Source organism: Rhinoraja longicauda, chromosome 12 (assembly GCF_053455715.1).
Source record: "Rhinoraja longicauda isolate Sanriku21f chromosome 12, sRhiLon1.1, whole genome shotgun sequence".
Taxonomy (NCBI): domain Eukaryota; kingdom Metazoa; phylum Chordata; class Chondrichthyes; order Rajiformes; family Arhynchobatidae; genus Rhinoraja; species Rhinoraja longicauda.
In genome coordinates, this window is record NC_135964.1 from 14,603,057 (window position 1) to 14,626,516 (window position 23,460).

General features: G+C 48.5%; 2 protein-coding genes across 7 annotated transcripts in view; one reads left to right on the forward strand and one right to left on the reverse strand.

The window, feature by feature from the left end:
• Window positions 1-16,309, reverse strand: part of wdr3 (WD repeat domain 3) — a 66,777-nt gene extending 50,468 nt beyond the window's left edge. Inside the window, exons 1-9 of one of the 4 annotated variants that reach the window (XM_078409100.1) lie at window positions 16,094-16,309; window positions 13,998-14,151; window positions 10,283-10,492; window positions 9,151-9,360; window positions 7,787-7,905; window positions 7,173-7,251; window positions 5,910-6,005; window positions 2,617-2,709; window positions 237-338 (exon numbers count right to left, since the gene is read on the reverse strand). In XM_078409100.1, coding sequence (XP_078265226.1) covers window positions 237-338; window positions 2,617-2,709; window positions 5,910-6,005; window positions 7,173-7,251; window positions 7,787-7,905; window positions 9,151-9,360; window positions 10,283-10,453 — 870 coding nt within the window. In that variant the 5' untranslated portion in view covers window positions 10,454-10,492; window positions 13,998-14,151; window positions 16,094-16,309. Of the gene's footprint in view, window positions 1-236; window positions 339-2,616; window positions 2,710-5,909; window positions 6,006-7,172; window positions 7,252-7,786; window positions 7,906-9,150; window positions 9,361-10,282; window positions 10,493-13,997; window positions 15,001-16,093 lie in introns of those variants that run through there. The other 3 variants (XM_078409101.1, XM_078409102.1, XM_078409099.1) reach the window with 3 other exon arrangements.
• The window catches only part of gdap2 (ganglioside induced differentiation associated protein 2), a 48,614-nt gene continuing 40,739 nt past the window's right edge, over window positions 15,586-23,460 (forward strand). For 2 of the 3 annotated variants that reach the window (XM_078409105.1, XM_078409107.1), the window contains exons 1-2: window positions 15,586-15,648; window positions 17,009-17,379. In XM_078409105.1, the coding sequence (XP_078265231.1) occupies window positions 17,201-17,379 (179 nt within the window). In that variant the 5' untranslated portion in view covers window positions 15,586-15,648; window positions 17,009-17,200. The other variant, XM_078409106.1, reaches the window with a different exon arrangement.

The window sequence follows — 23,460 nt, forward strand, 5'->3', positions numbered from 1 at the left end:
CAAACTTCTTTAACAAACAGAGCAGCTACTTTTAATCAGAATATTAATGACAAATTACTGAATGTTACAGAATTCAGGTCCATTTGTTGGTTAGTCAATCAACCCAGCGATGAACATTGTGAATGAGAGTCACAAAGTGCTGGAGTAACTCAGTGGGTCAGGCAGCATCTCTGGAGAAAAGGAATGGGTGACATTTTGGGTCGAGACCCTTCTTCACACTGAACATTGATACTTACATGACAGACAACGATTCTTTGACTGAGATCAGACGCTAAGGAAACGACTCGATCCCTGCCCTCCCTAAAGATGGATCCAACCTTCTCACAAGTCAGTAAATGCTGTAAAGATAAAAGAAAACAATTACAATTGTTGAAGGCTTCACAAGATCCACAATGGTATCTCACCAAATCACCCAACATCAAAATCCATCCATGCAAAGTTGCACAAGATCTAGCCCTCTACCAGCCACTTCCCTTCCAACTAAACTCACCCTCAACTTATTTAGACTTTATTTGCAATTTTCCCTTCCCGCGTTTCTACCGTCTGAAAGCAGTTTAGTTTGTATACTTGAGACAGACCGGTCGGCCCACCGAGTTCATGCCAACCATTGATTACCCCGTAGGCATAATGAGAGGGTCGTCGGAGAGTGAGAGGGCCGTCGGGAGAGAGGAAGAGGGCCGTCGGAGAGAGAGAGTGAGGGCCGTCAGTGAGAGTGAGAGGCCGTCGGTGAGAGAGAGGGCCGTTGGTGAGAGAGAGAGAGAGAGGGCCATCGAAGAGAGAGAGAGGGCCGTCGGAGAGAGAGAGGGCAGTTGGTGAAAGCAGAGAGCTTCGGAGAGGGAGAGGGCTGTCGGTGAGTGGAGAGGTGTCGGTGACAATACAGAGCCGTTGGTGAGAGTGGAGAGGTGTCGGTGAGAGCTGAGAGCTGTTGGTGAGAGCAGAGAGCTGTCGGTGAGCCGTGTCCCGTGTGAGTGCCAGCAGTTGGTGGAGGACGTGCTGCCGAGCACAAGGAGAGGCCTGGCGTAGGGGGGCCGCCAAGAACAAATAGGAACTGTGAGGGGAGGTGGGGGAGAAGGAAGAGGGACTATATTGAATACTCTTGTAACTTCGTCTGTGCCCTTCAGGTGGCGACCCTTGCATACTTGTACTGTATGCAAGCAAACAATCTCACTGTACCAAGCGCACGAGACAAAAAAAGTTTCAATTAATCGATAACCCGCCCACACTAGTTCTATGTTATCCCACTTTCTCATCCAGTCCCAACACACGAGGATCAATGTACAGAGGTCGATTAACCCACAAACCCGCACATCTTTGGGATGTGGGAGGAAACCTATGGAGTCACAGGGAGAACGACAAAACTTTACACAGACAACTACGAGGTCGGGATGGAACTGAGGCCTCTGGAGATGAGGCGGTGGCTATACCCGCTGCGCTGTGGTGCTGGGATGCCACATAACCCGGATGCCACAACTCTCGTTGATTTATACTGCGTACGCTTCCAGCTGCCAACGCGCGCCCAGCCCGACAAACCAATTGTTTGTGTTATGATTAGCAGTGAAGATCCTGTTTTTTATGGATTTGCCTGCCAACTGATGGTTTAGTTTGTCCAGTGACTGTGTTCTTCCTGCTGCAGAATAATAGCTTCGTGAAGGCAATGCAAAAGACTGCAGATGCCAGAATCTTGAACAAAGCACAAAGTGCTGGAGGAACTCAGCGGGTCAGGCAGCATCTGTGGAGGGAACGGACTGGCGATGTTTTAGTTCGGGACAGTCTGAAGAAGGATCCCAACCTGAAACGTGCTGGTTATCAGGTTAACTGGCCCCTGTAAATTGCCCCTGGTGTGCAGGGAAGAGAAGGGAATGGTCAGACCACGATTCCAGTCAGATCCCTTCTTCAGATTAATCAGTCCGAAAAAAGGATCTCGACTTGAAAAGTTGTTTGTCTGTTCATTTCCACACTGACCACCTGGCCTGAGCCTCCTTCACTGTCAGAGTGAGGCCAAACACAAATTGGAGGAACAGCACCTCACATTTTGCTTGGACAGCTTACAACCCAGTGGTATGAATATTGATTTCTCTAATTTCGTAACCCCTGCATCGCCTCTCTCTGTCCCTCCCCCTCCCTAGTCGTCCTGCCAGTTCCACTGTTCGCATCCATATATCCCTTCGTTATCACCTCTTCCACAGCCAACAATTAACCATTGTGGGCTCCACCTTTCCTTGGCCATTGGTGTCGGCTCTGATTTGTTCTGCACCTTTTCATACCACTAGTTTCCCTCCTCCCTGACTCAGTCTGGATAAGGGTCTCGACCCGAAAAGTCACCTATTCCTCTTCTCCAGAGAAGCTGCCTGACCCGCCGAGTTACTCCGGCATCCTGCGTCCATCTTGTCCCTACTCGGATGTTGCCTGAGATCCACCAGCACTTTTGGTTTGAGTTTAGATCTTGCTCTTAACTCCCTAAACACTTACAAATACAGCAGGAGTCAAGCAAACTTATTCATTTCATTCCAACATACAAATTTCATTGCTCCCTGTATTTTAAGAAAATACAGTTCTGTTGATAATGATCTCGGAAGTAATTAATACAACAGATGTCCATAGTTGCAAATGTCTCACCTCTTCAGGTTCTTCATTCAACTCCTCCATGAATTCCGTGTATTCTGAAGAACGCTTGGTCATTTTCACATCTGGCTCTCCAGGTTCTTTTACCTGAAAAGTAATCCACAACATCAGACATGCGTGAAATAAATGAAGTCTGCCGTCTTTCATTGAATGTAGATCTGTTGGATGAATAATTTCAACATTGATATGAGTCTCAAAGGAGAAACATGGTGCATTTAATTTTTTTGAAAACCAGGAGCACCAAGCCAGGAAGAGAATATCCATCTAGTCTAGTTTATTGTCACATGTACCGAGGTACAGTGAAAAGCTTTTGGTTGCATGTTAGCGGAAAGACTATATATATATATATATATATATATATACATATACATGATTACAACTGAGCCGTCCGCCGTGTACAGATACATGACAAAGGTAATAACGTTTAGTGCAAGGTCAAGTCCAGTAAAAGATAGTCCGAGGGCCTTCAATGAGGTAGATAGTAGCTCAGGACTGCTCTCCAGTTGTTGGTTGGATGGTCCTGTTGCCTGATAACAGCTGGGAAGAAACTGTCCTTGAGCATTTTCACACTTCTGTACTTCTTGCCTGATGGGAGAGGGAGGAAGAAGGTGTGGCCAGAGTGAAACTGCTCCTTGATTTTGCTGCTGGCCTTGCCGCGGCAGCGAAGTGTAGATGAAGTCAATGTTTGGGAGGTTGGTTTGCGTGATGGTCTGGGCCGCGTCCAAAACTCTCTGCAATCTCTTGCGGTCTTGGATGGAACTGTTCCCAAACCAAGTGCAATCGATTTTGAGTTATACAGAAATCAAAGGTAAAGTGGACGCGAAGAGGATGTTTCCAGGGTTGGGAGAATCTAGGACCAGAAGGCACAGCCTCAGAATAAAAGGACGCACCATTAGAACCTGGGTGGCATGGTGGCACACCGGTAGCGTTGCTGCCTCACAGTGCCACAGACCCGGGTTCGATCCTGACTAAGGGTGCTGTCTGTATGGAGTTTGTACGTTCTACATAGATACATAGAATACAGGGGCAGGAGTAGGCCATTCGAACAAGTACCGCCATTCAATGTGATCATGACTGATCATTCTCAATCAGTACCCTGTTCCTGCCTTCTCCGCATATCCCTTGATTCCGCTAGCCCTAAGCGCTCTAACTCTCTTTTTAATGCATCCAGTGAATCGGCCTCCACTGCCTTCTGAGGCAGAGAATTCCACAAATTCACAACTCTCTAAGTTTTTTCTCATCTCAGTTCTAAATGGCCTACCCCTTATTGTTAAACTGTGGCCCCTGGTTCTGGACTCCCCCAATATTGTGAACATGTTTCCTGCATCTAACGTGTCCAATCCCTTAATAATTTTATATGTTTCTATAAGATCCCCTCTCATCCTTCTAAATTCCAGTGAATACAAGCCCAGTCATTCCATTCTTTCATCATATGTCAATCCCGCCATCCCAGGAATTAACCTTGTGAACCTACGCTGCACTCCCTCAATAGCAAGAATGTCCTTCTTCCAATTAGGAGTCCAAAACTGCACACAATACTTCAGGGGGCCACTGGGTGGCGCCAGTAATGGTTGCCTTGCCAACAGTCTGTCTGCCCCTTCCTTCTTCGTTGTTTGTTTGTATGTGTTAAATGTATGTTTTTTGTGTTCTTTAGCTTGTTTTATGTAGGAAACTTTTTCCAATCACTTACCTCAACGGAGATGTGATTTATTTCTGTATTGTACCTCCATCCGCACTGCGGCCTAACATCGAGGAGTTGCCGACCTTTGCTGGAGACTGATTTTGAGAGCTCCACTGCGGGCGCCTGCAGACTTACCATCGCCAGGGATCGGCCTCGGAGATCCAACCATGGGTGCTTGCGGACTTTCACATCACGGTGCTCGCGGTCTCTGGTCAGAGACCGACTTCGGGAACTCCAAGCCGCAGCAGCTTCGACCGCCCTGACGCGGGAGTTTCGATCGTCCTGACGTGGGAGTTTCGATCGCCCCGACGCCGGAGTTTCGATCGTCCTGACGCGGGAGCTTCGATCGCCCAGACGTGGGGGCTTCAACCGCCAGCTGCGGGAGTTTCAATCGCCCCGACGCAGGAGCTTTGACCGCCAGCTGCAAGGGCTTCGATTGCCCCGACGCGAGAGCTTCGACCGCCGGCTGCGAGAGCTTCGATCGCCCCTACTGCCGATGGTTCAACTGCCCAGACCGCGGGAAAATAAAGAGGAAGCGGTTGGACTTTTTTGCCGTCCATCACAGTGAGGAATGTGGGGAATCTGCTGTGGTGGATGCTTATCTAAACTTTTATGTAGTTGTGTGTCCTGTTGCTTTTTTTTTTGTATGGCTGTATGGTAATTTGCATATCATTGTACCTTAATTGGTACACGTGACAATAAAAGACCTTTGAAACCTTTGAGGTGCGGTCTCACCAAGGCCCTATACAACTGCAGAAGGACCTCTGCTCCTATACTTAAATCCTCTCGTTATGAAGGCCAACATGCCATTAGCTTTCTTCACTGCCTGCTGTACCTGCACGCTTACGTTCTCCCCGTGACCTGCGTGGATTTTCATTATTTACGGTTTCCTCCCACATTCCCGACGTACAGGTTAATTGGCTTCGGTAAAATTGTAAATTGTCCCTACTGTGTGTAGGATGGTGTGTGTGGGGATCTCTGGTCAGCACGGACTCGGTGGGCCGAAGGGCCTGGTTCAGTGCCGTATCTCTAAACTCAACTAAAATTAGAATGGAGGTGAAGAGGAATTTCTTCAGCACTAAATGTGGTACCCTTTATCCTGTATCTGTGCATTGTGGATGGCTGGATTGCATTGATGTATAGACTTTCTTTAATCGGACTTTATTTTACACTAGACGTTATTCCCTTTATCCTGTATCTGTACACTGTGGACGGCTTGATTATATTCACAAAATGCTGGAGTAACTCAGCAGGTCAGGCAGCATCTCGGGAGAGAAGGAATGGGTGACGTTTCGGGTCGAGACCCTTCTTCAGTCTGTCACCCTTCTTCATTCAGAAATGTCACCCATTCCTTCTCTCCCGAGATGCTGCCTGACCTGCTGAGTTACTCCAGCATTTTGTGAATAAATCGATTTGTACCAGCATCTGCAGTTATTTTCTTATAGGGCTTGATTATAGTTGGATAACACGCAACAAAGTAGCTTTTCACTGTAGCATCGGTACACGTGACAATAAATTAAACTATCAATTCAGAGGAAAAACATAACCGCACTAATTAACCACTGAGGTTTGTGACCGTCATCGTGAACGTTTATGAAGCTTTTACCTGATCCAGGTACTGGATATCCCACACTCTCAGCTCACTGTCAGACGAGCCAGTCATGATTCGCTTCTCGTCTGAAAGTAGCACAAAGTTCCAAACCTGCAGCAAAAAACAAAACTACAGTAACTATACTTTAGTCTCGTTTAGAGATACAGTGCGGAAACAGGCCCTTTCGGCCCACCGGGTTCGTACCAACCATCGATCCCCGCACATTAACACTATCCTATACCCACGAGAGACCATTTTTACATTTACCAGGCCAATTAACCTACAAACCTGTACGTCTTTGGAGTGTGGGAAGAAACCAAAGATCTCAGAGAAAACCCATGCAGGTCACGGGGAGAATGTACAAACACCGTACAGACAGCACCCATAGTCGGGATGGAACCCGGGTCTCTGGCGCTGCATTCGCTGTAAGGCAGCAACTCTACCGCTGCGCCACCGTGCCTCCCACATATACTTAACAGTTTCTTTTCAGAGTGTGAAAAAAAAGAGTCCTGATCCAAAACATGACCTATTTAGGCACCTGGCCTCACCTGGCTCGACCCAAAATATCACCTATTCTTTCTTTCCAGATATGCTACCTGACCCGCTGTTATTCCAGCATTTTGTGTCTTTCTTCGGTGTAAACCACCACCTGCAGTTCCTTCCTACAGAGTACCAGGGCACCCTCCTTGTCAACCGAGAGGCAAGAACATCACTGTACATAAAACAAGAGACATTGGCTTGGGTTACTCAGCACAGTGCCAGGAGCCCTGCGCTGTGGCAACAATGGCATTGTGGTCTCCATCACCACCAGTCACTAAAGCACCGTGCAGAGGCTGTCTGTGGGGCTGGTGCTGGGTGTCTGGGAGTCCCTCGGCTCTGATATGTTTAGAGATACAGCATGGAAATTCAAACAGGCTCAAGGGCCTGTTTCCATACGCTAAACTAACCACAAAATGCTAGTGTAACTCAAAACGTCAGACAGTATCTCCGGTGGACATTTGGACAGGTACGTGGATTAGAAGGATTTGGGCAAAACATGGGCAGGTGGAACTCGTGTAAATGGGGCAAGATAAACACAAAAAATTGGAGTAACTTAGCGGGACTCTGATGACAGCATCTCTGTAGAAAAGGGATAGGTGGTGTTTCGGGTCGGGACCCTTCTTCATGTTCCTACACACTCCAGAGATGCTGCCTGAGCCGCTGAGTTACTCCAGCACTCTGTGTTGTACAAAGGGAGATTTACTGGTTAAGATGCTCGACCAAAGTGGCGAAACTAACCTCACCCCGATGTCCAACCATGGTCTTGAAGCAATGCTGTGTCTCCAAATCCCACCATTTCACTAAAGTGTCCTTGGAGCTGAAAAATTAAAACAGATGGAAAATCAGGATACAGACATGAAGCAATCATTTACAAATGCAAAATTCACAGAGCAGACGTCCTGTCATGCTGTTCAGACCTGTAGTGTTGCTGCAAGTAAGAATCTCACTGTTCCGTTTCGGTACATATGACAATTAAACACTTGACACTCTTGTAGAATCGTTAATTGAATCAAACTTGGATTGTTTCCCCTGTAATGTCGGAGGTTGAGGGGAAACCTGATAGAAGTATATAAAATGATGAGAGGCATAGATAGGTTAGACAGTCAGAACCTTCTTCCCAGGGTGGAAATGTCAAAGTCTAGAGGGCTTAGCTTTAAGGTGAGAGGGGGAAAGTTTAAAGGTGAAGTGCAAGGTTTTTTATTTACACAAAGGATGGGGGGGGGTGGGTGGGTGCCAGGAACGTGCAGCCAGAAAAAGACACACCATATGGGGACAAAACACGACACAACAGATGAGGATTGGAAGGAATGCAGGAAAACTAGCAACTTATATTTAAAAAATTCCTTTGTTACCTTGAGACCAGAAAATTCCTGCCCTTCAGAAATGTGGCATGTGTAATGGCATCTTTATGGCCTTTCAATCGATATAATCCGCTCTCATTGATCACATCCCAGACGATGATTTCTGTGTCCTGTGCAGTATTTCAAACACAATTTAAATCAAGTCTTATTCAGCTATATTATTACCACTAATCTCAAGAAGGGTCCCGACCCAAAGCATCACCTATCCATGTTCTCCAGAGATGCTGCCCGACCCGCTGAGTTACCACAGCAACTTGTATCTTTTTATGATTATCACTAAACAGTCTTTAAGACATATAATTGAAATAGCGTTCCAGAAAAGTCAAGTACGTACACCCTCGTTATTAGGTACCTCGTTCGTTATAATGGATTTTGGTGATAGTGGACTGTCTCTTTAAGAACACAGGCTATTAGTTACACTGTGGAGGCGATTGAAATTGACAAGGCATGAAAATTGACGAGACACTGAAATTGACGAGGCATTGAAATGACAAGGCACAGAAATTGACAAAGAATTGAAATTGACAAGCTGTCGAAATTGACACTTCCATCCACACCTAATTCTATTAAACAATGTAACATACAGCCTTTAGTATTTTTAGCTTGCAGTAACAAAAATAAATGTTTAGCTGTTAAAAAGAACTTATGTATTTGAAAACAATTCGTTGTTTCACAGAGTTACCGCTCACAAGAATCCAATAAGACATTCCCTGGAGGTATCTGCTACTTCAGAGCAAAATTAAATGAGGTCAGAATGTGGAAATGTGGGCGGCACATCATGTTTGCCAGCTCACAGTGCTAGAGTTGCTGCCTTACAGCAAATGCAGCGCCGGAGACCCTGGTTCCATCCCGACTACGCATGCTGTCTGTGTGGAGTTTGTACGTTCTCCCCGTGACCTGCGTGGGTTTTCTCCGAGAACTTCGGTTTCCTCCCACACTCCAATGACATGCAGATGTGTAGGTTAATTGGCTTGGTAAATGTAAAAATTGTTCCTAGTGGGTATAGGATAGTGTTAATGTGCGGGGATCGCTGGTCGGCGCGGACCTGGGGGGCCGAAAGGGCCTGTTTCCGTGCTGTATCTCTAAAAACATTTTAAAAACAGGGTTCGATCCTGACCTTGGGTATTGTCTGTGTGTGGAGTTTGTATGTTCTACCTGTGATCACATGGGTTTCCTCTGACAGCTTCGGTTTCCTCCTACATCCCAAAGACATGCGGGTTTGTAGGTTAATTGGCCTCTGTAAATTGCCCTTAGTGTGTCGGGAGTGGGTGTGAAAGTGGGACAACATAGAACTAGTGTGAGCGGGTGATCGATGGTCGGCGTGGACTGGGTGGGCCGTGCTGTATCTACGTTACCTTTGATCCTGAGACGAGCCTTGCACCCAGGCTGTCATAGCTGAGAGTGGTCACTGCAGCTTTGTGCCCATTAAAGGTGACGTGACTCTCTCCAGTCAATATATTGAATATCCGTATCGATCCATCTTCATATCCCACCGCCAAGTGCCGCCCATCGGGGGCACAGCACAGATAGGTCACTTCATGTTTAATGCCCTTCAGAATCCAAATCTGCAGATACAACAGATGGCAAAAACAGTAAACGACAAGGCACTTTCAAATTGTGATGCAGCTTTTTGGGACTTTGGTTAGGCCGCATTTGGTGTGCTGGTCCACCGCCGATTTTCCGGCAACTGGTGGTCGAGCCTGCCCTTGAATTCAGACAAAATTCCCCCCTGGAAATCCACCCCGAAAATGTCCTCGGCCAGGTGAGGTGAGCTCAACCTCATGGTGACTTCCATGGCCGATCGGCGAGTCGAACTTGCCCCCTGCAGACAGGGCTCTGCAACTCTGGCCAGCATCTCTAGAAAACATGGATAGGTGACTTTTGTGGACACAAAATGCTGGAGTAACTCAGCGGGTCAAGCAGCATCTCTGGAGAGAAGGAACTGGTGACGTTTGTTTGGGCCGAGACCCTTCTTCGGACCTGAAACGTCACCCGTTCCTTATCTCCAGAGATGCTGCCTGATCCGCCGAGTTACTCCAGCACTTAAATCAGCATCTGCAGTTCTTTCCTACACACAGGTGACTTTTGTTTTGGGACCCTTCTTGAGAATGGTTGTTTGGGGGGAAGGGGTTAGAAGAAAACCTGAAGAGGATGGAGAGAGACTGGTTTTACCTGCCAAGCCTCGTCTTTCCTCCCTGAGCTGTCCGTGTAGGAAGGAACTGCAGATGCTATTTAAACCAAAAATAGACACAAAATGCTGGAGTAACTCAGCGAGACAGGTAGCATCTCTGGAGAGAAGGAATGGGTGACGTTTCTGAAGAAAGATCTCGACCCGAAAGGTCACCTATCCATGAACTCCAGAGATGTTGCCTGACCCACTGAGTGACTCCAGCACTCTGCATCCTGTTGTTAAGTCTATCACTGCATTTGATCACTTACACACAAAAAATAAACCAAATAAACCAGCAGTGGGCCAGTGTTGCTGACCTTCTCTCCTTTGCGGATATCCCAGATGAACACGTGCTCACAAGCTGCCACAGCCACATAGCGGCCTCTCTCTCCCCGCAGTTGTACGAAGGTTATGTTGGCCTTGTGGCTGCCGATCACGCCGAACACAGCGCTGGCATTGTAGCGCAGGTACTGCTTGGTCAGGCCCATGTCCGGGGTCTACGCTTGCTGCACCACTGCTGTGGGGATCTGAGGACACACAAACAAGCAGTGAATCCCTGAAACTCACACACCTGGATCACAGCGCCAGAGACCCAGGTTCCATCCTGACTACGGGTGCTGTCTGCACAGAGTTTGAACGTTCTCCCTGTGACCACGTGGGTTTTCTCTGAGATCTTTGGATTTCTCCCACACTCCAAAGACGTGCAAGTTTCGAGGTTAATTGGCTTGGTGTAAATGTAAAATTGTTCCTTATGTGTGTAGGATAGTGTTAATGTGTGGGGATCACTGGTCGGTGCGGACTCGGTGGGCTGAAGGATCTGTTTCTGCACTGCATCTCTAAACTATCTAATAACCAAAGGACAGCTTTGTAAGAGTTGCAGCTGAAACGTAAAGGGCATTGGGAGAATTTGGGCGGCACGGTAGCGCAGCGATAGAGTTGCTGCTTTACAGCGAATGCAGCGCCGGAGACTCAGGTTCGATCCTGACTACGGGTGCTGCACTGTAAGGAGTTTGTACGTTCTCCCCGTGACCTGCGTGGGTTTTCTCCGGGAACTTCAGTTTCCTCCCACACTCCAAAGACGTACAGGTATGTAGGTTAATTGGCTGGGTAAATGTAAAAATTGTCCCTAGTGGGTGTAGGATAGTGTTAATGTACGGGGATCGCTGGGCGGCACGGACTTGGTGGGCCGAAAAGGCCTATTTCCGGCTGTATATATATGATATGATATGATATGATGATAATATTGTAATTTTAGGGCATCTCTGCCAGAACATAGAAGAGTACAGCACGGGAATAGGCCATTCGGCCCACAATGTCCATGCTGAACCTGTTCAGTGAAATCCAGGTTAGTCGGGAAAATTGAATGGATTAAAGGCCGATAAATCCCCAGGGCCAGATAGGCTGCATCCCAGAGTGCTTAAGGAGGTAGCCCCAGAAATAGTGGATGCATTAGTGATAATTTTTCAAAACTCTTTGGATTCTGGAGTAGTTCCTGAGGATTGGAGGGTAGCTAATGTAACCCCACTTTTCAAAAAGGGAGGGAGAGAGAAAACGGGGAATTATAGACCAGTTAGTCTAACATCGGTAATGGGGAAAATGCTAGTCAGTTATTAAAGATGGGATAGCAGCACATTTGGAAAGTGGTGAAATCATTGGACAAAGTCAGCATGGATTTATGAAAGGTAAATCATGTCTGACGAATCTTATAGAATTTTTCGAGGATGTAACTAGTAGAGTGGATAAGGGAGAACCAGTGGATGTGTTATATCTGGACTTCCAGAAGGGTTTCGACAAGGTCCCACATAAGAGATTAGTATGCAAACTTAAAGCACACGGTATTGTGGGTTCAGTTTTGATGTGGATAGAGAACTGGCTGGCAGGCAGGAAGCAAAGAGTAGGAATAAACGGGTCTTCAGAATGGCAGGCAGTGACTAGTGGGGTACCGCAAGGCTCAGTGCTGGGACCCCAGCTATTTACAATATATATTAATGATTTGGACGAGGGAATTGAATGCAACATCTCCAAGTTTGCGGATGACACGAAGCTGGGGGGCAGTGTTAGCTGTGAGGAGGATGCTCGGAGGCTGCAACGTGACTTGGATAGGTTAGGTGAGTGGGCAAAGGCATGGCACATGCAGTATAATGTGGATAAAGGTGAGGTTATCCACTTTGGTGGCAAGAACAGGAAAGCAGACTATTATCTGAATGGTGGCCGATTAGGAAAAGGGGAGATGCAACGAGACCTGGGTGTCGTGGTACACCAGTCATTGAAAGTAGGCATGCAGGTGCAGCAGGCAGTGAAGAAAGCGAATGGTATGTTGGCATTCATAGCGAGGGGATTTGAGTTTATAGGAGCAGGGAGGTTCTGCTGCAGTTGTACAGGGCATTGGTGAGACCACACCTGGAGTATTGCGTACAGTTTTGGTCTCCTAATCTGAGGAAAGACATTCTTGCCATAGAGGGAGTACAGAGAAGGTTCACCAGATTGATTCCTGGGATGGCAGGACTTTCATATGAAGAAAGACTAGATAGACTCGGCTTATACTCGCTGGAATTTAGAAGATTGAGGGGGGATCTTATAGAAACGTACAAAATTCTTAAGGGGTTGGACAGGCTAGATGCAGGAAGATTGTTCCCGATGTTGGGGAAGTCCAGAACAAGGGGTTACAGTTTAAGGATAAGGGGGAAGTCTTTTAGGACCGAGATGAGAAATATTTTTTTTCACACAGAAAGTGGTGAATCTGTGGAATTCTCTGCCACAGAAGGTAGTTGAGGCCAGTTCATTGGCTATATTTAAGAGGGAGTTAGATGTGGCCGTTGTGGCTAAAGGGATCAGGGGGTATGGAGAGAAGGCAGGTACGGGATACTGAGTTGGATGATCAGCCATGATCATATTGAATGGCGGTGCAGGCTCGAAGGGCCGAATGGCCTACTCCTGCACCTATTTTCTATGTTTCTATGTTTCACAATGTTGAAGAAACTCAAAATATGTTTTTTGTTAAATTCTCATTTGGTAAATCACAATAAAATTCCATTGAGCCAATGAACCCTTGAGTAGAAACACAAGATCGAATTCAAGATGTGAAACCCCACACCAGCTCAAGAGGGTGCTTAGAACATAGGACAGGAACAGGTAATTGTTCCAACCTCGTCCCGTCTCAGCACCCTCTCCATCCCAGCCCACCATCAGTCCCTCAACTGATCATCCCCATGCATTTAGCCATTCTCGCCGCCCCTCCCCCCCCCCATCTCTTCCTCTCATGTGCCATGCCTGACATACACTATTGCCCTCAACCCCCTCCGCAAGCCACCCGCATCGCATCCGACCGACCCCATCCCCACCTCCTCCCTCCCTCCCTCCACGCCACACACTGCTTCAAACCTCCTCCCTCGCCCCCACTCAACCCTACTCTCTCATTTAACCCTTTGCCTCGTCTTTCTCCTTGCTCCACATCTCCATTCCGCCCCAACCCCTTCACCATAGTTTCTCATCACCTCCTTCCTCCCTTGCCCACCTCACTCTCCCTCCATTCTTCCCTGCCCTCTCCCCCTTCACTTTCACTCTCTCTCTTACCCACTCTCTCCCACTTCCTCATCTCTCTCCCCCCTCCACACCTCTCCCCACACTCTCTCCTTCTCCTCATCTCTCTCCACACTTACCCCTCTCTCCCCCGCACTCACCCCTCTCCCCACACTCACCCCTCTCCCTACACCCCCCTCTCTCTCTCTCCCCACACTCAACCCTCTCTCCCCCCACACTCACCTCTATCTCTCCCCATTCACCTCTAGCCCCCTCTCTCCCTTCCCACTCATCCCTCTCTCTCGCTTGCTCTCTCGCCCCACACTCACCCACTCTCTCTCCCCACACTCACCTCTCTCGCTGTCCCCCACACACCACTCTTCCCCCCTCTCCCCACACACTCTCTCTCCCCACAATCTCTCTCTCTCCCCCCACATCCCTCTCTTCTCTCCTCACACTCAACTCTCACCTCTCTCACCCTCACCTCTCTCTCTCTCTCTCCCTCCTCCTCACCTCTCTCTCCCTCTCTGCTTGCCACGGGTGCTGCAGGGCTTCGCGGCTCGAGGTGGGCAGAGACAGACAGACAGCCAGACCCGCTGCCACGATGTCGGAGCGAGTGATGACAGGAGACCAAGTGGTGCATCACTCAGTGGGCCAGACAGCAACCCTGGAAGGGAAGGAAGGACAAGTCAAGTGTTTTATTGTCATATGTCCCAGGTAGAACGATGACATTCTTACTTACAGCAGCACAACAGCATTTGTAAAGATAGTGCACTGTAAACAATATAATAAACGAGAATAAAAGTGTGCAGGAAGGTACTGGTTTAAAACGAAGATAGACACAAAGAGCTGGAGTAACTCAGAGGGTCAGACAGCACCTCTGGAAAAAAAGGAATAGGTGACCCTTTTTCAGACCCTTCTTCAGGTTCAAAACGTTCAGTGTGTGTGTACAAATACATGCGTAATTTACACACATATATATGCACACTTAAAAAAAACAAATAAGTGCAAAAAGACAAAACCAATGCAAGACTATGTAGTTCAGAGCTTATTTGAGGTTGCAGTGTTTAATAGCTTGATGACTAGAAGGGAAGAAGCTGCTCCTGAACCTGGACGTTAGTTTTCAGGCTCCCGTACCTTCTTCCCAATTGTAGGGGTGAAATGAGAATGTGGCCTGGATGGTGTGGGTCTCTGATGGTGTTTCCAGTTTAGTTTATTGTCACGTGTACTGAGGTACAGTGAAAAGCTTTTGTTGGGTGCTAACCAGTCAGCGGAAAGACTATACATGATTACAATCGAGCCATCCAGTGTACAGTTACATGACACAGGGAATAATGTTTACTGCACGATAAAATCCAGCAAAGATAGTCTGTTCTCCCTGTGACCACGTGGGTTTTCACCAGGTGCTCCAGTTTTCTCCCACACTCCAAAGATGTACAGGATTGTAGGTTCATTGGCTTCGGTAAATTGTTCTTCGCGTGTAGGATAGAACTAGTGTACGTGATCATTGGTTGGCACGGACTCTCCCTCTCATCACTCCCTCCTCCTCATCCCCCATCCCCCACTCCCTCTCATCCCCCACTCCCTCTCATCCCCCACTCCCTCTCATCCCCCTCTCCCTCTCGTCCCCCTCTCCCTCTCGTCCCCCTCTCCCTCTCATCCCCCTCTCCCTCTCATCCCCCTCTCCCTCTCATCCCCCTCTCCCTCTCATCCCCCTCTCCCTCATCCCCCTCTCCCTCACTCTCATCCCCCTCTCCCTCACCCCCTCCCCCACTCTCATCCCCTCCCATCCCTCCCCCACTCTCATCCCCTCCCCCACTCTCATCCCCTCCCATCCCTCCCCCACTCTCATCCCCTCCCCCACTCTCATCCCCTCCCCCACTCTCATCCCCTCCCATCGCTCCCCCACTCTCTTCCCCTCCCCCACTCTCTTCCCCTCCCCCACTCTCTTCCCCTCCCCCACTCTCATCCCCTCCCCCACTCTCATCCCCTCCCATCCCCTCCCCTACTCTCATCCCCTACTCTCATCCCCCTCCCCCATCGACCCGCTCCCGCTCCACTGCTCGGGCCTGGGCGTCGGTAGGAAGTGACGCATCGGGGGCGGCGGCCCAGGGTCAGAGGTGGATGGCGGAGAGACGGGGGAGAGAGAGAGACAGACAGACCGGTAACGGCGGGGAGAGAGGAGAGGGGGCGCTGGGCCCCAGTGGTGCGGGGGTCCGGCCCCGGCCCCGGCCATGGGCGACACATCCCCGGCTCCGTATCTCCCCCCCATATCCATATCACCCCCCCCCCCCCAGCCGGTGACATCCATTCCCTCTCCTACCGACCGTAGCTCATCACGGACACTCACTCGCTTACTCACTCACTCATGTCAGTGTCCCACACATGGGGCATAGTCATGGAGAAGTACAGGAACGGGCCACAATGTCTGTACCGAACACGATGCCAAGATAAGCAAACCTCTATCATATCATATCATATATCTACAGCCGGAAACAGGCCTTTTCGGCCCTCCAAGTCCGTGCCGCCCAGTGATCCCCGTACACTAACACTATCCTACACCCACTAGGGACAATTTTTACATTTACCCAGCCAATTAACCTACATACCTGTATGTCTTTGGAGTGTGGGAGGAAACCGAAGATCTCGGAGAAAACCCACGCAGGTCACGGGGAGAACGTACAAACTCCTTACAGTGCAGCACCCGTAGTCAGGATCGAACCTGCGTCTCCGGCGCTGCATTCGCTGTAAAGCAGCAACTCTACCGCTGCGCTACCGTGCCGCCCTATCTGCCTGCACATATCCACATCCCTGCTGTGCCCATCTAAAAGTCTCTTCAACACCACTATCGCATCTGCCTCCATCCCCACCCACCCCTGGCAGCACATTCCAGGCACCCAACATCCTCTGGGTAAAAAAAAAACCACATCTCCTTTGCCCCTCTCATCTTAAAGCTATGCCCTCTAGTCTTTGACATTTCTACCCGAGGAAAAATGGCGTGACTGTCTACCCTATCTATGCCTCTCATTGTATTTACTTCTATCAGGTGTCCCCTCAACCTCCCTCCGGAGGTTACAGTAAAAACAACCCAAGTCTGTCCAACCACTCCCTGTAGCTAATACCATCTAATCCAGGCATCATTCTGGTAAACCTCCTCTCTGCACCCTTTCCAAACCCTCCACATCCTTGGTGACCAGAATTACACGCAATACTCCAAATAAAATTGCCACAGAGATGCTTTCGATGGTGGGGTGACCAGAACTGCAGCCAAATGCAGCCAAACAAAAGTCCGATGAAACAGCATCATGACTTCCTGACTCTTAGACTCAATGCTCTACTAGATGAAGGCATGTGTATATTAAGCCTTCTTTGCCACTCTTGTCTACTTGTGGGTCTTGAGATGGCTGACGAGGCCAATGCTGGAGCCACAGACTATTTTGCAGTGTGTGCATGGATGAGTGGGGTGTGGTCAGGCATGTTGGTGGTGAGTCTCTCTTATTCCTGCTGCCGCTTCTGTTTTGCAGCGCGCCCAAGGCCTTCTCCATGGTGTGCGGCTCCTTTGTGAAGGATACATGATCGCTCTTCTCTGTGACGCCCACCGGCAACTAGAGTGATCAGCTCATCAGCCGCGGTCCAAGAACGGAGCCTCGGGCTCAGGGGGGAAAGAACGACTGTGCGGGGGAACTACGAGCTGACCCATCCTTGCTGGAAGGATCATGGATCCTCTGGGAGCTCGGTCTCCGATCGTGGACATTCAGACCCTCCCCTGCTGGGGCTTCAGTCCAGCTAAACCCCACACGGTACTCGATGGGTTTCATAACGAAATGCACGCAGACTGTTCCGTCTCCTCCCCTTTCCCGTATCGCAAAGATGTTAACAACAAAGTCATTCTTTGGTAAGTATTAATGGTTTGATTTCCCAGCATGTTTAATTTATTATTAGTTCATTAATATTGTCAAGTGTACCGAGGTGCAGTGAAAAGCTTTTTTGTTGCGTGCTATCCAGTCAGCGAAAAGACTATACATGAGTATACATGATGCTGCTTATCCAGCTGAGTTACTCCAGCTGTGTCTATCTTCAGTTTGAACCAGCATCTGCAGTTCCTTCCTTCACGATCAAGCCACCCACAGTGCACAAATACAGGGTAAAGGGTACAACGTTTAATGCAAGATAGGTTTAGTTTCAAGATACAGCATGGAAACAGGCCCACCGAGTCAGCGCTGACCAGCGATCCCCGTACACTAACACTATCTTACTCACTAGGGACAAGGTAACAATTTTATGAAGCCAATTAACCTACAAACCTGTACGTCTGTGGAGCGTGGGAGGAAACCGCAGCACCTGGAGAAAACCCACGGGAAGAATGTACAAACTCCATACAGACAGCACCCAAAGTCAGGATTGAACCTGGGTCTCTGGCACTGTAAGGCAGCAACTCTACCGCTGCGCCCCAAAGTCCAGTGAAATCAAATTTGAAGATAATTCAAAGGTGTCCAATGAGGTGGATGGGAGGTCAGGACCTCTCTCTAGTTAGTGAGAGGTCAGTCAGATGCCTGATAACAGCTGGGAAGAAAGTGTTCCTTCTCTGGAGGTATGCTTTTCAACCTTCTGTATCAGTTATTCAGATCTGAAAAAAAATGCTGCTATTTTTATTATTTACAACTCTTACAAGTTGAGCATCAGTTAATCACACTTGTAGTTTTCTCTAACTCTTGATTTGTGTGACATTTAGAGTTGGAGTCATACAGAATGCAAGCGTTTTTCACTGTACTTCAGTGCACGCGACAATAATAAATCTAAAGGTTTTGGTTTATTATTGTCACGTGTACTGCAGCATGCTATCCAAAGAGATAAGATAATACTACACATAAATACAATCAAGTCAAACTCCAGTACAATAGGTAGAGTGATGGAGAAGATACAGAGCGCAGAATATAGTTCTCAGCATTGTAGTGCATTAGTTCCAGAGCCAAAGTCCAATGTCCGTATTGGGGTAGAGGTGAATCAGACAGAAGCCCAGGAATGTTCAAAAACATGATAACAGAGGGGAAGAAGCTGTTCCCGTGTCTGGTGGTGAGCGCTTTCAAGCATGGAAAGCAAAACCAAGTAGAGGTGTGAGTGACTGTTGGAGAGACCAACAGCCAGCCATACAGGTATTCTATGAAAGATGGACATAAAGTACTGGAGTAACTCAGCGGGTTAGGACTCTATGAATAATCTATCTCACTTTCTATCACATTTTCTCTATTGAATATTTAGTTTTTAGCGATAAAGTGGAAACAGGTCCTTTGACACATTAAGTGCACGCTGACCACCCATTCACACTAGTTCCATGTTATCCCATTTTCGCATACCCTCCACTCCCTGGTTCCGCGTGGCTTTCCTTTGGGTGCTCCGGTTTCCTCCCACATCCCAAAGACATGCTTGTTTGCAGGTTAATTGGCCTCTGTAAATTGCCTTTAGGGATTGGTTGAGAAAGTGAGATAACATAGAACCAGTGTGAACGGGTGATCGATGATCAGTATGTACTTAGTGGGCCGAAGGGCCTGTTTCTGTGCTGTGTCTTTCAATCAATTAATTGAGTTTAGGATACTTAACGCAGAACCTCAAATCCAGTATGTTGAGGATTATTCCCAGCACCATGTCTTAATAGGAATGGAAAAACTAAGGTAGAGGAGATGAATGGGAGTGGTGACTGTGGAATTCATTACCACAGACAGCGGTGGAGGCCAAATCAATGGGTATTTGTAAAGCGGAGATTGATAGGTTCTTGATTAGTAAGGGTGTCAAAAGTTACAGGAGGAAAGAGGTGAATGGTGGAGCAGACTCGATGGGCCGAATGGCTTACCTCTGCTCCCATGTCCTATGGTGACATGAATGTGGGGCTCGAGCATTGGAGATTTATCTGTCTGCTTTTAACATTTCTTGGGCAGGTGGGACCAGTGCAAACAGAACAATATACACCTCAGCTGGGCCGTAAACTAGCCTTAGGGGGAGGGGGTTAAGATTGAGGGAGGGGGGGTTGTGATTGGGGGAGGGGGGGTTGTGATTGGGAAGGGGGGGTTGTGATTGGGGGAGGGAGGGAGGTTGTGATTGGGGCAGGGGGGTTGAGATGGGGCAGGGGGGTTGAAATGGGGGGGAGTTCGGAGGGGGGTTGAGATGGGGGAGGGGGATGAGATGGGGGGAGGGGGGTTGAGATGGGGGGAGGGGGGTTGAGATGGGGGGAGGGGGGTTGAGATGGGGGGAGGGGGGTTGAGATGGGGGGAGGGGGGTTGAGATGGGGGGGAGGTCGCCTGTGCTATTGACGATGGTTTAAATGGGTTTGTAGGGACACATTTCAAAGGGAATTCATAAAGGCAAGAAACAACTGGGTAAAATAGCAAGCACATCTTTATAAACAAAAAACTAATTTAAACTTTTTCCTGCACCTCGGCACTTTTTACGGCGTGGCTTTGCCTTGCTATTTATTTGCTAGCTGTGCGCTGGCATCCGTCTGTGAGAGGGGACGGTGGGCTTTGATGATGCCCGTCATGGGGAGGGGGCCAGTGCATCTGGAAACACAGCCGCAGATGCACCGGTCTCTGCTGCAAGCAGTGTAACGTCAAAGCCCCACCATCATCTCTCACCAACACAGTTAGCAAGATATACAGGAAAAGCAACACCATGCAATAAAAAGGGGCATTACAGGAAAAAGTTATAATGAAAATTAAAAGCACAATCTGAATGCTTGCAACATTTGCACCAAGGTATAATCATTATTAAAACAATTAGAAGCAAGCAGGTATAAATTGATTGTCATTTTGGAAATGTTGGCCAACCAAAGGAGTAAAATTAGGCTATTCAGCCCATCGAGTCTACTCCGCCATTCAATCATGGCTGATCTCTGCCCCATCCCATTTTCCTGCCTTCTCCTCATGACTCTTGACACCTGTTGTAATCAACAATTTGTATATCTCTGCCTTAAAATATCCACTAACTTGGTCTCCACAGCCCTCTATGGCAATGAGGTCCACAGATTAACTACCCCCTGACTAAAGAAGTTCCTCCTCAGCTCCTTTCTAAAAGCGTGCCCTTTAATTCTAAGGCTATGAAACATTCCTGACTCTTGAGGACACAGAGTGCTGGAGTAACTCTGTGGGGTCAGGCAGCATCTCTGGAGAGCATGGATACGTGACATTTCACAGAGTGGTGGAGTCACTCTATGGGTCAGGCAGCATCCCTGGAGAGCATGGATAGGTGGTGTTTTGGCTTGGGACCCTTCTTTAGACTCGTGTCTGAAGCCGGTTACTATCCAAATCGTCACCTATCCATGTTCTCCGGTGATGCTGCCTGATCCGTTGTTACTCCAGCACTTCGTGTCCTCTTTTTGTAAACCAGCATCTGCAGTTCCTCCTTGTTTCTACTCTCGACTCTTGACCAGAAGCACCCAATGAAGTCCCTGGTAAGCGTGCTGAATGGTGTGAGCAGGAGGAGGGAGCAGGGTGGGTGTCAGGCAGCCACTCTGCCCGATGCTGACTGACCCCAGCAATGACCCAGATGGTAAACCAGCGTCTGCAGTTCCCTGTTTCTACAGTGATGGAGCCTTGTGTGACACTACCTGGATTGCCTCTTGTAGACTAGTTGATTATGGCTTGTACTGTCTCACTAATTGGTTCATTAGTTATCTCAGAACATTGACCTTGAGCCATGTGCACATGAACACAGGGCCCATTCCTCAGCACATTGTGCAGCACATATAGGACATCAAGGCATTTTAAGCTATTTAACAAAGGAACACACAGGAACCGGCCCTTCAGCCCACAATGTCTGTGCCAAATATGAAACCAAGTTAAACTAATCTCTACCTCCATGTGATCCATATACCTCTGCTCCCTGCATATTCATGTGTCTCTCCAAAACCCTCTTAAACACCACTACCACCAGCTTGCACCTATAAAAACCAACACAGTTTCCTTCACCCACTCTGCTCCCTGGTTTACCCCTGAACTCCGCGTGATGAAAACTCTTGCCCGCCAACTTGAAAGACTCCGCAACAAAACAGGTCTCACAATTCACTCCCAAGCCTACAAAGACCACATACAGCACTATAAAGATGCCCTCTCCCGTGCCCACTCCACCTACTACTCTCAAATAATTCACTCTGGCTCCGGAAACCCAAAAACACTCTTCTCTACAATAAACAAACTCCTCAGCCCCCTGGACACCATCTCCCAATCATTCACAGTTGACAAATGCACCACTTTCCTTTCATTCTTCCAAAGCAAAATAGACAACATCTACAGCACCTTAACCACCAACGCACCTGCTCCCCCTCAAACCACCTGCCCCCCCTTATCCTGTCAGCCCCTGCCTCAGTTCTCCCCAATCTCCACCACCGACCTCTCTGACCTCTTCACAGGAATAAAAACTGCAACCTGCTCTCTGGACCCCATCCCCTCCAGATTTGTCAAGGCCTGCCTTCCTGCTCTCTCTCCACTTATCACTGCAACAATAAACTCCTCCCTGTCCACTGGCATCGTCCCGCCATCCCTCAAAATCGCTGCTGTCACCCCCATTCTGAAAAAACCTGGTCTAAACCCTGACACCCCAAACAACTTCAGACCAATCTCCAACCTACCCTTTCTGTCCAACGTTTTGGAACGTGCTGTAGCTTCCCAACTCAAATACCACCTCTCTACCAATAACCTGTATGAAACTTTCCAATCCGGATTCCGCTCAAACCACTGTACTGAAACTGCGCTCCTCAAAATCACAAACGACATTCTCCTCTCCTCCGACGCTGGCAACCTCAACATCCTCATCCTACTTGACCTCAGCGCCGCCTTTGACACCATAAATCACTCCATTCTCCTCACCCGACTTGAAACCTCCCTTAACATCACCGGCACAGCCCTATCCTGGTTCAAATCTTACCTCTCTGACAGACACCAGTTCATCTCCATTAGCAACTGTAAATCCCCCACCGCTCCTCTCCCCCAAGGTGTCCCCCAAGGCTCAGTCCTTGGCCCCCTCCTCTTCATCCTCTACCTGTTCCCCCTTGGTCAATTAATCCGCCGTCATGGTCTCAACTTCCACTGCTTCGCCGATGATATCCAGCTCCTCATCTCCACCAAGTCAATCTCCCCCACCACACACTCTACACTGACAAACTGCATCACTGAAATAAAATCTTGGCTTCAATCAAACTTCCTCAAACTCAATTGCAACAAATCTGAAATCATCATCATTGGTCCAAAAACGCTCACCAAATCCACCCAAAACTTCATCCTCAACATTGATGGTCTCCCAGTATCCACCTCACCTCACATCCGGAATCTTGGAATCATCCTTGATCAAACCCTCTCCTTCGACAAACACATCAAACACATCACAAAGACAGCCTTCTTCCACCTCAAAAACATTGCCCGTCTCCGTCCATCCCTCTCCTCCACAGCTGCAGAAACCCTCATCCACGCCTTCATCACCTCCCGTCTGGACTACTGCAACAGCCTCCTCTATGGCGCACCCTCAAAAATCATCAATAAACTTCAATACATTCAAACTCCGCTGCCCGTCTACTCACACACACCTCGATCCGTGACCATATCACCCCCGTCCTTTATAAACTCCACTGGCTCCCCATCCCCCAGAGAATCCAGTACAAAATCCTCCTCATAACATACAAAGCCCTCCATAACCTGGCCCCATCCTACCTGACCGACCTCCTCCACAGGCACACTCCCACCTGCACCCTCCGCTCTGCCGCTGCCAATCTCCTATCGCCCCACATCCGGACCAAACTCAGATCCTGGGGGACAGGGCTTTCTCCATCGCTGCTCCCACCCTATGGAACTCACTACCCCAAACCGTTAGAGACTCCTCCACACTCACCACATTCAAAACATCACTGAAGTCTCACCTGTTCAGTACTGCCTTCAACCACTGAAGGTCACCTCACCTTCTGTCTCCTTTCTCTGTTCATTTATTTATTTACTTA